Raw genomic sequence first — 13,940 nt, 5'->3', positions numbered from 1 at the left:
GTGTAAAAGGAAAGAATTGTGATTGTTATAATAATTATTTTTTCAGGAATTGTGGTTGACTAGATAGAGAACAGATAAAGTTTTTTGTTTTAAAAAGTAAATTTTGCTTCACGCTACACCCATCGTTGCAGCCTCTATCAAATATCTTGTCTGATTAGTCCTCTGCCACCTGGCCTGCAGAAATATATCCTGTTCCTTTAACAGAGACTGAATAGATAGAAGTGGGCAATTGAAACTTTGCATGGATTGGAATGAACGTAAATAACATTGCATTAAGCCACTGTTAAAAAGATAGGACATTTTTTCCAATCCTAATTACAAGCATTAGGTGGAGAGATTTAAGTGGTTGGGGCAACTGTGTTTTACAAAGCACCCATAGTATAAGGACATTTGATAATTTGATTTCTGAATTGCAAACATTTGCTCACTGTGAATATGCTTTTGAAATTCCAAAGAGTTACAGTGGTAGTTAGGAGAACGCGAAAGCTTTCCAATACATGATCTTTTTACCTCATGAGAATTACTAAAGCTCTGGTAATTGTAAAATTACTTGTGAAGTAGCTAATCCACTCCTACCTTAGATAACACTTTGGGGGTCAACAATGGCTGCTTCCAATATGTGTCATTTTACAGTTGAACTCTGAACATCAGCATGACACAATATGAACTCCCATGCAAAGCTCCTATCTTGGAATATTGCAGGATGGGGGAATAAAATTACTAACGCCTGTTTCTGCAGCTACCTAAAAAAAAAAAAAAAACCACAGTAATACTTTTGCAAGAAACCTGGGCCAACTCAGATGTTATCTTGGACAGTTTTTGTACGTATTGTCTCCCAGCTGTTTAATCCAGAAACTCGGGCCGCTCCTCTGGTAGCTTAGCCACCCTGGTGTCTACCAAAGTAGTATCGGAAGCCCTTCAGAGCTGCCCACCGATAGCTCAGGCGACTTTGCTGATCATAGGGACACTAAATCTGATAGTAGTTAACATTTATACGCCCTCAGGGCTGGACTGCTCATCCTTATCTATAGTCTGGAGTAATCTATCTGTATATCAAAGGTTGCTGATAGGTCAAGGAGAACCAACAGGGACACATGCCCCGTCTCAACCCCCTGAGCAGCTTATCCATCAGGGCAACCAAGGCAGTCTCAGTACTATGTCTGTGCCTGAAACCTGACTGACATGATTCCAGAAAATCTGTTATCCAAGTGTGTCTGCAATTGGACCACAATAGGTCCTTCACTCCAACAGCTGTAGAAGAAGAGTTTGAATTTTTACCCCCCCCCCTTCTCTCCTGTAAGACTCAAAAGGGCTTACAATCTCCTTTCCCTCCCCCCCACAACAAACATCCTGTGAGGTGGGTGGGACTGAGAGAGCTCTGAAGAGCTGTGACTAGCCCAAGGTCACCCAGCTGGTGTGTGTTGGAGTGCACAGGCTAATCTAGTTCCCCAGATAAGCCTCCACAGCTCTGGTGACAGAGCAGGGAATCAAACCTGGTTCTCCAGATTAGAGTGCACCTGCTCTTAACCACTATGCCACTGCTGCTCCTTCAGTCCAAAAGTCAGCAGGTAGTGGTCCATCCATGATGAAGGACACCCTTTGCATTCCCCCAACAACAGATTACCCCTTAGCTGCTCTGTATTAAAAACCATATCGAGGTTTTTTCCCTGTGTGTCGGGTACTGCACATACTGAGACAGACCCATGGCTATGATGTCAGCCATGAGATCTTGAGCTGATCTGCAAGAGGCGTCCTCCATGTGGAAAGCGAAGTCCCCCAACACAACTGTACTGGGGATCTACAACACCAACTCCATCAACTCTGACAGGGTTGCTGTAAGGCAGCTTGGTGAATGGTACAGCATTAGTATCCCATTCTGTCCCTCTGGCAACAGAAACAGGCCCTCAGTTCCAGGTGTAGATTGGAAAGAGTACCTGGTGATAAGAGCCACTTTGTAGACTATCGGTATTCTATCACCTCTCCCTTCTGACCTGTCCTGGTGCTGCATGGTGTAGCCTATGGGGGCAAAGTTGTGTAAATTCCAGTCTTGATCACCCACCCAGGTCTTGGTGGTACATACCAGATTGGCCACTTTGTCCATGATCAAGTCATGATGATAGATGTTTTATTTTGGACTGAACTGGCATTCACCAGTAGCACCACCAGATTCACGGGCTGGTTAGCATGCCCTCCTGACTCCAGGACTGGGTGGCAGAACAGAAGGAAAGATAGCCTGTAAACATCTTCCTTCCATTCTCTTCACCAGCCTCTTTTGCCACCCACTCCCATACCTCCCCCTTCCCATCAGCACCAGGATCTGCCCCTCACCCCTTCCCAGTCCCCTCTGTCCAAAGCCATTCTATCCTCCTGGGCTATCCACCCCTATTTTTGGAAATGCTACCTCCTGCTCACCAGTGTACACAAAATCCCACTGTCACAAGGTCTATTGGGGTTTCCAATCGACGGGGTAAATGGAGCACCCATATGGGCTGCCACCCCATTCAGTAACCTCTCCCCAAAGTCAACCTCTCACTCATTGAGTGTGCCTCTCAGGGCTTGGGGTGTCAGATACGAGAACCTCCCCCTAACCCCACATATCTTGTTCTCCTCTACCCCGTCTTTCTCTTCTGGCACCCCCACAGTGACTTCTCACAACCCCTCCTCACAACAAATGTTGCCCTGCCTAGCTGTTCAATTGTAGTGTGGCGAGCAACTCAAGGCTGTGTGAAGCACTACTGATGTCAATTTTGCTCGTTCTCTCCTGTCTCCTCTTCAGGCTAGTCTATTTTGATGGAGGTACATGGCCCCACCTCCCAACCTGGTAAACAGGTGGGAGAGGGATACAGGTCAAGGTCAGTGACCTCCCTTCAGCCCTGCCCCCAGCTTCGTGGACAAGGTGGGGGTGCAATGGACAAGACCAGCTCCTCCCACCCAACAGCAAGCAGTTGGTATTCTCCCAGCAGCAGGGCAGGTGTAACTTGAATGCACTCTCTCTCTTCTTCTTGTTGTACCCACTTGCCTTCCACTTGAGTCTGCTGGCTTCTCAAGCCATAGCCCTGCCCCTAGCGTGGTGGATGAGGTGGGGGGTGAAATGGATGGGGCTGGCATCTTCCAGTCCAGCAGCAAGCAGCAGGACTGTTCAGCTTTCTCCTGGTGGCAGGATGGAGCAGGTGGAACTTGTGATCTCTCTCACTCCCTTTTGCCTGCACTTGCCTTCCTCTTGGGCTAACTGGCTTCCCTGCCTCTAGCCTGATGGGATAAGGTAGGATGATGGGATGAGGTAGGATGGTACGGACAGGGCAAGCAGCAGGTTGGTCGATGTTCTCCCGGCAGTGGGGCAGAGCAGGTAGAACTTGCATGCTGTCTCTCTCTTGTACACACTTGCCTTTCTCTTTGGCCAGCTGACTTCTCAAGCCATGGCCCTTCCCTCAGCCCAGTGGACGAGGTGGGGGCTGGATGGACAGAGCTGGCCTCTCCCAGCCGGCGTGCTTTTATGAGGAACACTCAGATAATGTTCCATGTTTGATTCAGACGTCTACACTTTCTGTACTGTGGTTGACTCTTACATTTTGGATTTACAGTGGACTGTGGTATTCGTGAACATTTTAATTAGCATCTGATAATTCTATATGTTTACATATGGATGAGCTTCTGTACTTAGAATATACTATCCAGTTTGGTTTTTGTTAGCAACTCTATCTCAGTTTCTAGAGATTCACAATAGATTTCAAAGTGTTTCTAGCTATTACTTGAAACCTCTATTTTCTGTGAAGTTTGACCATAAGGGGGAGCTAACAATCCCAGAAATTAGAAAACATTTAAAGTCCATTGTAGAAAAAAATATGCTATAGGTCATATACTATTGACACACTCTACTCAATGCTATTTTTAAAAAATTAAGTTTCTCTTGAGGCTGAGTTTTGCTTTACATATTTTATGCTTAGTGCAAAATGGAGAAGCAGAGAATCATGTTTATTGTTCAGAGCTCCTTGCAGAAGTAGCATAACAATGTACTAGATGTCACAGTGCTGACAGAATTCAGATATATTCACTGAAATTGCATCTATTTTCTCTAGGTCAACAGTTGACCATAGAGGTGCAATATTTAGTTGATGAGCTGCTTATATTTATCACTTAAAACCTTTTGATTTACTAAAAGGTGCCTTTGATTAACTGAGCAGCAGATTTTATTAAAACTGTTAATTATTTTCTGTATGAGGACTTTTGAAACCTGACAAGCACCATCAAAGAAGACATACTTCATCTTCTTTTTCACAAATAAAAGAATGTTTCCTCTGATGGTACTTGCTGCAGTGTGCTTACATAATTGAAAAACTAGATGTAGTTTTCTTCAGAAATATTTTTATTCATTTAGTCATATGCAGATACCTGAGGATTTTAATGGTTTAATCAATTCATGGACTAAACCGAATTTGATTAATCAGCTAAAATGGCTTCAGTTTAGACATCCACATTAAAGTGCTTGACTTGTGAACTGCTGTATAGAGAAATATGTGTTTTAATCATTACTTAAACGAATTGCTCTTTATAAAAATGGATTTCCTGTCATTTATCAAATGTAGGATTTTGGAAGGTAACCCATTCAAGTGTTCCTGTGACATAATGTGGATCAAGATATTTCAAGAGACCAAGAGATCAAAAACAGAAAGTTGGGATTTTTACTGTGTGAATGACTACAACCAGAGGGTATCTCTGATGGAGAAGCCAGTCCCAAACTGTGGTAATTTACTTTTAATGTAGAACAATTAGCATAAATGTTTTAAGTTATAAAATGTTTGGAGTACAACCCATAGTGCCATCTGCTTTTTCTTTCAAAGAACTGGCCCTTATTTATTTCAGAAATAACAGGAAAGGAAGAAATGCACCATAAATGCAAAAATCAGTTTTTTTTCAGCAGCTCTGAAATGTTTATCTGCGGTATTAATTTTAGATTTAATATGTGTCTTAATTTCTGTCTCTTGCTAATAGTAATCATAACAAACATGGCCAGTATGATGCAGACAGAATTTGCTTGTTGTTGGGTGGTTCGGGCTTAGTGTAATGTGAATTGGTGGCCTTCTTTTTGTTGAAAATGTGAACACGGACTGATGTGTCTTGCCGGTTTGTATTGGATGTGTTTTGCTGTATTGGTTTGTTTTGTAGCTGCGGTGTTCTTTTAACATGCCAATAAAGGCTTTCTGTTCTGTTCTGTTATATTGTAATATATTAAATCAGTTAAATATATATCAAAGTAATTTATTCTATAAAATACTGGATATAATCTAACACATATAATACATAATTTCTTACCTTGTCACAATATGTTCAGTGGCAACCCTAACAGCTCACCAAGTGGCTCCTTCACTAGACTCTGTTAATTTTAATAGAATTTCTATATGAACAATTCTGCGTGCATCACCCTTTTATTTATAATACAGGTGTAACCTTATCAGTGAAACACACTGAAATGTTTATGTCATACTTTAGATTAGAGGTATTTTAAATACTGCTATACTGCATGCAGACTGCTTAAATTGAAAAGGTTTAAAAATTATTCAGAATTTTTGTCCTGAGCCATTCTGTGATTTTTCAGAACTTTTTATAGTTATCTTAGGGGCTCTTGTCACAAAGATTTTTTGAAATTTCCTAGTAAACAAAATTAATATTTTGTTTAGTGATATATTGCTATAATTTGAGAATGTTGATACAACTTGAAAGGAAGATACTGCTTTACCTATTCTGTATTTCTGTTTTCTATGAGCCCAGATGACAACTGTTCATATCCTGTTCTTTTGTTATTGTATGCTTATTTGTTAAACTGAAATGATAATTTCAAGCTTAACAAACCTCAAAATTGCCTCCATTCTATCTTGAAGGTTGAAAGTCATATTTCAGTATTTAGTCAATAAACTTGACCTGCCTATGTGAGTAAAATAATTATTTGCCTGAGCAAATGAAGTAGCGATTTGTGCATTTCTGTGCACAATGTATTAAATGCCTTGTCCTGTTTTAGATTATATTATAGTTCATTGTCTAGTTCTAAAAACACTAAACCAACTAGTATCTTGTTATCACTTGTTAAACTTTTTGATGCTAATGTTATATAGGCTTTAGCTCAGTTACTTTTAGAAAACTGTATGTTTAATTTCCATTTCTTCCTTTTTTGTCGTTGAGATTTTCACTGCGAGGCTTCTTGGCTTAGGTTTCCTGCTTCTCCTCCCTTTTTAGTAAATTATTGTTCCTGGATGAATAGGGTGGAGTAGCAGTTGCCCTTAATTGTTCTGTATGATAACTGTGTATTTCTTTATCCAGGCACTTGTTGTGCTTACACAAAGATTGGTTCAGAACTTTCTAATGCTAAAGCCCACAAGTGGGAGCTTAGCATTCTTTTCCTTGAAGGAGAAATTGTGCCTGATTCACATTCCTTGATAAGTATTGTCATACTCAGTTGTATGTTTTGACCACTGCAGCACTGTCCTGAAGCTTTTTTGTCAACTGTTTGCTCCTTATGTAAGTGTGTATCTATATCTATATATCACCTTTACTATGACTCAAGGTGGTTTGCAATACGTAATTAAACATATCACATAACAGTAAAATCCTGATTATCCCCAATAAAACGTCTTCAGCTTACACTGCATTAAAAACTGTGTTGAACAAAATAATCTTGCAGTGCCCTCAAAAGGTTTCCCAGGATGGTCCCCCATCTCCTCATAGAGCCAGTCCTATAAAGTGGGTATATCCACCCTAAAGCATAAGCTCATGTCAATGCCAGGCAGGGCCACTTTTCATGAGGAAACACTCGGAGCGTAGCAAGCTGGAAACTATATTATTTACATCAGTATGTGGGAGAGACAGTCCATTATATATGAGTCTCAGGCTGTGAAGAGCTTTAACTGTGTCCTTGAACTATACTTGGAAATAAACTGTTAGCCAATTAAGCTATTTTAAGATAGGCAAGATGTCATTCTGATCGTCAACCAACAACAGATGACTCGCATTCTGAGCCATTTGTAATGTCTACGTTATCTTCAAGAGTAATCCAAAATAATGTGTTACAATAATCCATAAACAAGATTGCAAAATGATGCACCAGCTTGGCTAGATCCACTGAGTCTAGAAAAGAAGAGCTGGTCAGCCAGATGAAGCTGATAAAAAGATACCCTTGGCCACTGTGCTAACCCACTTTTCAAATAGTACAACTGGGTCCGTGAGTATCCCCAAGTTCTTAACCTCCTCTGGAAAAACACCCAGTTATTCTGTCTGCAGTGCATCCAAACTTTTCTAAGAAGCAACCTTTTCAACCAGCATTACCTCTGTCTTAGTCTGGATTCACCTTCAGCTTTTTCTGCCTTAGCCAGTTAACCATGTCAATGTAGCCTTATGTAAATATTGGAGCCCACAAATGACAAAATGGAATCCTAAGCACTCCAGAAGACAGGGGCCATCCCATCGATTCTGCTTATCTGGTAGAACTCCTAAGTGAGCTGTAGGCCTTGGTTTTTTTGTATCTTTTCCCTTTCATATTTCTGTGCATAGCCCACTATACAGTGATGCTGCAGCTCCTTTTTTCAGTACAGTGCAGTGGAAGTGCAGTACTCTGTAATGAGTTTATTGATTTCTATCTTAACATTTGTTTTACCCCAACTCAGCAGCTCAGAAAGGGAAGGCAGTTGAAAGTCATCCAATGTCCTTGTTCTCCTGTCTTCCTGACTTTTTGCATAGAACTAGGGAGCACCTTCTTGGACTGTATCTTGGCCCTTTTTGTGGGAGTGCAATTCCTTCCCTCTGTGCTACCTTATGCTCCTGATTTGTGGCGTGCTCACTTCCCCTAGCTGCTTTCAGTTTTGATGTTGTAGGGCCCCTGGATCTTCATCCCCAGTGTCATGACTTGACATGTAGGCAGATTCTTTAGCCTGTAAGCTGCACCACATTGAGCTGCAGAGGCAAGGGAAGGAGCAGAGGTACTGCATGGAAGGATCCCCACAACTGCCCTTGCCCAGCTTCCTCTATCCTTGCTTGTTTGTCTTTCATCGTTCTTCTGTCCTCCTTGTCAGGGCTTTTTATTTTTATAGCTTGAATAAGCTTTTTTTGCTTTGACTCTACATGTCCCTGAAGAGGCCAGGGTGGGAATGAATGTTCATCCATGAAGGATGATACGATGATTGAAAATTTGTGAATCCGATCCTTCAGCCAGATCCATTTTCCCACAGTGTTCCCCCAACACCTACATTAAGATAAAGAAAGGGGAGACCTGCAAAGACTTGCAGGGGGCACCTGATTTTTCCTTCTCTTTACCCACTATTTCGTCATTCCTTCTTCTGGCAGCTTCTGTATCCTTTATATGTTCCTTACTTTCTCCAGACTAATCATCTAACTGACCTTGTAGCTGCTGCTCCATTTTCAGCTATATTTATTATTAATTTACTTCATTTGTACCCCACTTTTATCCCAAAAGAGGTGATCCAAAGCAGCTTTGTGTTTGAAGATGTTTTAAGTGCTGTCGCAGTGTGTTTGGAATGGAGCCCAGGGTACCGATTACCACTAGGACAACCTCAGCTGGTTTGTGCCATAGTCGCTGAAGTTCAATTTTCAAATCGTGGTATGTAGTGACCTTCTCCTATTCTTTTTCAATGATCAGGTAATGCTATGAGGATGATGGTCACTTTCTTGTCCACAATCACTGTGATGTCCGGAGTATTATGTGCCCATATTTTGTTTGTTTGGATTGGAAAGTCTCACAAGCTCTTGACCTTCTCATTTTCCATGACTTTCTCTGGACAACGTTCCCACCAGGTTTTAGCTGTCCTAATGTAATTCTTGCATAAATTTCAGTGGATCATCTTGGCCATTGAGTTGTACCTGTTTGTACTCATTCTGGGCTATCTTTTTGCTGCAGCTGAATACATGATCTACAGTCTCGTTGGCTTCCTTGCACAATTTGCAGTTTACATCATCTGAGGATTTTTAGATTCTAGCCTTGACCATATTTGTTCTAATGGCCCACTCTTGAGCGGTTAAAATCAGTGGTTCAGTTTTCTTTTTCAGAATTCATCTTCTTCTTCTTCTTCTTCTTCTTCTTCTTCTTCTTCTTCTTCTTCTTCTTCTTCTTCTTCTTCTTCTTCTTCTTCTTCTTCTTCTTCTTCTTCTTCTTCTTCTTCTTCTTCTTCTTCTTCTTCTTCTTCTTCTTCTTCTTCTTCTTCTTCTTCTTCTTCTTCTTCTTCTTCTTCTTCTTCTTCTTCTTCTTCTTCTTCTTCTTCTTCTTCTTCTTCTTCTTCTTCTTCTTCTTCTTCTTCTTCTTCTTCTTCTTCTTGGCAGGCATGGAGAAAGAATCTAATTTAATTGAGGTAGCAAGATGAATTATTTTAAATTATTTGATAAATATGTGGTTTTTTGTTTTCTTCCTGTTCTGGGAAAATGAACTACTTTTGACTCAATTTTTTTTGAAAGAAAAAAGATCTCAAGAGAAATGAAACACAAACTCCTTGTTTGATGCAGTAAGATTTGGCGTGGCAATTTTACTACATCATAGAAGTTACTTGTCATTACTTCATTCTGAATACTTGTGAACTTGAAAGAAAGCATGCAGATATTACTACTAAGAAATCAGGAAGGGCAAGGTACTTTGGTCATTTGTTTTGACAGATGTTTTACATTTTGTTTGATAGTATTTCCCTGCTTAGTGCTGTGTAACAGATTAGTGTAGATAGTGCAAGGATGTGTAACAGTGAGTTGCTAATAAATTACTTGCCAAGAAGTGGAATGAGACCATTGTGATTTCCTGGTAAGGTTATTTACATTTGCAGACGAGTGAAGCAGGAAATAGTGATAGCTGGTAATACTGTCTGTGGATGATTTTCATGGTTGAAATGATCACAGGCAACATGCAACTAAACCTAAAGTGTACCATGGAAGTTCACTTCTTCAGAATGGTGGTAAAGCAAAACAGTAACAGTGACAATCTTTTAGTGGTCTGTTTTGAGACAAAGTTGGGATATATATGCGGTTACATACGTGACTTGGTATACAAAACTATTTTGGGTGGGGGGTGTTCTCAGCAAAAAGGTTTTTATAAAATAATTTTAATTTTAATTTTAAAAAAATAATAAGTGAAGTATAAAGTGAAAATAAGAGAGAATGTATGTAGTATAAAGAAGACAGTGGCGTATCTGCCCCTCAGTCCCCGGGCGCCACTAATCTGGTCATGTGGGGGGCCAAAAGTGGAAGAATGCAAGGCAGCAGGAAATCCTGCTGCCTCGTCATCTTCGGATGCCCTCGACCCCACCCATGTTGTCATCAACGTGGGCAGGGCCAAGGAAACCAGAGGAAACTGCCCCTAAGCCTCACCCCCCCCCCTTGGCTCCCAGTTGGCAGTCCCTTCTGCCCTCCCCTCTGGGACAGCTGGCTGCCGGCTGAGAGTCGGGAGGGAGACATGAGGCTCGGGGGGTGGGGCCCCACCCCCTGGCATACCGGTGGGCCCCCCCGGAAAACACCTGTCTCCAGGCGCCATTTTCCCACCATACACCTCTGACAGAAGATATCCGTACCTTCTGGCTGTACCTTTCCATAGTTATTTGTGGTAGTAGCAGTTTGCATTTTATATTTTTATGTGATATCAATGTTTTTTTCAGTGTTTTATAATAGCTATTTAGGCTGGAATGGGCATCATATTTCTCAGGTTTTACAAGAATCCAGATGACATTGTTCTGAGTTGCTTTTACATTTTTAAAAAATTTGCTTTATATTCATTCCGTCTTCCCTTATGATGCAATTGCAGCACCAGCCTTTATTATATGGAGTGGGAAAATTGAGGCTTCTGACCTTTATTTCTTTCCAGAAGAGGCTTCTGACATTTTCTCTTTCCAAAGAGTTTTGTCTTCTTGGCTAAATTAGTATCGTATTGTGGGACATTCAGCATGATTGTGTGGGTTCATTTCTGTATGCATGTGTTGAAGGAAGTACACAAAAAGAATCCTCTCCGTGCAAAGGCGTGAAACCAACCCAGATTGTTTCCATGGGCTCCAATTGCTGCACTGCATTGCGTACATGTGAACAGGAAAAAGGAAAGTGGGTTCCGTTATAACGGCTTCAACCCGTAATACATTTGCAGTACCAAATAGACCAGTATAGCTTTAGAGATCAGAGATGAGCAAGCCACCTATGTCTAGACCTGAATAGGCCAGGCTAGCCTGATCTCGTCAGATCTCAGAAGTTAACTGGGGTTGACCCTGGCAATTATTTGGATGGGAGACCTCCTAGGAGTACTGGAGTTATAACATAGAGGCAGGCAATGGTAAACCACCTCTGAATGTCTCCTGCCTTGATAATCTCACAAGCTTTGATGCCCCCCAAAAGCTACCTAAGTTCTGCTGTAAAGCACCTAACTATATTGAACTACCATGTGGAAATTCTGTTTTCTGAACTGTGACTCTCCTTTAAGTTAATCCAGTTGCTCCCCTCTTACAGGCCCACTTACTTTTCTGCTACTTAACTTAAGGATCGTGGTGGTGGCAGCATCCAGCTCAGGCTGATAGTAGCAGTAGACAGATGGCCAGGCAGCTAAGGAACAAGCAGGCTGATGGATCTATTTTCTTTATGTATGTGTAGTGTAGAATGGTGTACAAACTTGAGGTTTGCTTTCATACCCTGTCACACATATATAACATGCATGTGAACAGGCCTGAGTTTCCTTTATGGAGACAGCAGTAGAATCACCTATTTGACAATTAGTATGATGTTCATTAATTAAATGCAGATGTTAGAGTAGTGTTTACTGAAACGGATTAAATTCTAAGACAGGCCCTTTCTGCACGGGCCATTTAACCTGGATCAGGCTGGGGATTAAAACCATTTGGGGCAGGAACTTTGCACGGGTCTCGTGCCTAAATCGGCCCTGCCCCAGGTTAAATGGCAGAACTTGGGATATTCGATAATCGCGCTATGTGCAATTCTTTTTGAATATCACGGGTTACCACCGCATCCGTGCAAAGGACCCTGGGTGTCAGCTGCCGCTTTTGTCCGCATTTTTTAAAATTTATATTCTCTCCTGCGCAACTCTGCAGAAGAGGGTGATCGGCCCTCTGGCCCCTGAGGCATCAGCCATGGCCACGGGGGCCCACCCCCTTGTCCCTGCAGGGCTGCACAGGGAAGAAGGTAAGTTTTTTTAAAAAGGATGTGCCTTCATGCAGAGGCGTGTCAGCAAGTCACAGCAACCATGGGGCTGCTTGCATGGGAGCATGCGAACAGCCCCAGGGCTACATCGGGATCAATTATCCCGGCTGTAGCCCACGTCCCCTGGCCCGTGTGGAAAGAGCCACAGTATACGCATTATCTGTATCCTATTAGTAGTAGGATTATATATTTTTCTAAGAGGTCCTATTCAGAAGTGGTTTGTATACTGAAGTATTTGTTGTTTCTATATGTGTCAGCATCCTTTGGATCAATTGTGCAGCTGAATATGCCTAGTAAAGTTGCTGTAGATGATTGTAGACATAGATATGAGATAAACTACAGATTACATTTATAAACTGTTGTGTCTGGAGAGTTCTGTATAGCTAGCCTAGATCATGTCTCAGACAGGTTGTCTTGGCCCTTGCTATGTGTAGAACAGGGGTAGGGAACCTGCGGCTCTCCAGATGTTCAGGAACTACAATTCCCATCAGCCTCTGTCAGCATGGCCAATTGGCCATGCTGGTAAGAGAAAGCTGATAAGAATATGTAGTTCCTGAACATCTGGAAAACATGATCTGAGTATAGTAAAGAACAAAGAATGGAGGAAAAAAACCCTACCTTATGTCACTTTAATTTCACTTTTAAACAATTGGTTTTTCATATAGCATAACAACATAAAAAACACAGGAAAAATAATAATAGTATACAAACATAAAAGATGGATCTGTGTTAATTGTAAATAATACTGAAGGGATTTAAATAAGCGGTGATAATATTCTTGTATTGTCGAAGGCTTTCACGGCTGGAATCACTGGGGTGCTTTCTCTCCTGACGTTTCGCCTGCATCTGTGGCTGGCATCTTCAGAGCATCTCTGAATCAGATCCTCTGAAGATGCCAGCCACAGATGTAGGCGAAACGTCAGGAGAGAATGCTGCTAGAACACGGCCATACAGCCCGGAAACCACACAGCACCCCAGATAATATTGTTGATGTAAAAGAAAGCAAATATTTCCTGCAGCCTTATAATTGATTAATTTAAAATTACTTATCAATAGTAGAAGAAGAAGAAGAAGAAGAAGAAGAAGAGTTTGGATTTATATCTCCCCTTTCTCTCCTGTGGGAGACTCCAAGGGACTTACAATCTCCTTGCCCTTCACCCCTCACAACAAACACCCTGTGAGGTAGATGGGGCTGAGAGAGCTCCGAGAAGCTGTGACTAGCCCAAGGTCACCCAGCTGGCGTGTGTGGGAGTGTACAGGCTAATCTGAATTCCCCAGATAAGCCTCCACAGCTCAGGCGGCAGAGCTGGGAATCAAACCCGGTTTCTCCAGATTAGATACACGAGCTCTTAACCTCCTATGTCACTGCTTCTCCTTAAGGAAATATACCTACATTTATATACTTCTATATTCAAATCGTAACAGCTGCACAAGTTAAATAATACTTTATATTTTATAATAGAATAAGACTCCCATTTTCCTTTAAATTCATGGGTAAGATCTTTTGTTTACAAAATGAGTTAATGTCACCATACAATAATACTGTATTTTTCCTCCCAAATCTCTTGTGAGCAAATTCTTTCCATTCTCCAAGTGGAAGCAATAGTGGTTCTTGCTGTTGTTAAGTACAAAAATAGTTCTTGATGCTTTTTGGATAGATTTTTGGGTAAAATTCCCAACAGCTTAGCTTGGGGGTTTGTCTGGAATTTTGACTTTTTAAAAAAAACATTTCCGTGGCCATTTCCACATGGGCGGAATATGGCGGCCTG

General features: G+C 41.5%; 1 protein-coding gene across 1 annotated transcript in view; it reads left to right on the top strand.

Annotated features, from left to right (window-relative positions):
* The window catches only part of NTRK2 (neurotrophic receptor tyrosine kinase 2), a 215,377-nt gene that overhangs the window by 41,815 nt on the left and 159,622 nt on the right, over positions 1-13,940 (top strand). Inside the window, exon 6 of the mRNA XM_048504371.1 lies at positions 4,584-4,741. Coding sequence (XP_048360328.1) covers positions 4,584-4,741 — 158 coding nt within the window. The remainder of the gene's footprint in view (positions 1-4,583; positions 4,742-13,940) is intronic.

Source organism: Sphaerodactylus townsendi, linkage group LG07 (genome assembly GCF_021028975.2).
Source record: "Sphaerodactylus townsendi isolate TG3544 linkage group LG07, MPM_Stown_v2.3, whole genome shotgun sequence".
Classification (NCBI taxonomy): domain Eukaryota; kingdom Metazoa; phylum Chordata; class Lepidosauria; order Squamata; family Sphaerodactylidae; genus Sphaerodactylus; species Sphaerodactylus townsendi.
Note: the sequence above shows the minus strand (reverse complement) of the source record. Positions and strands in the feature narration are given on the sequence as shown.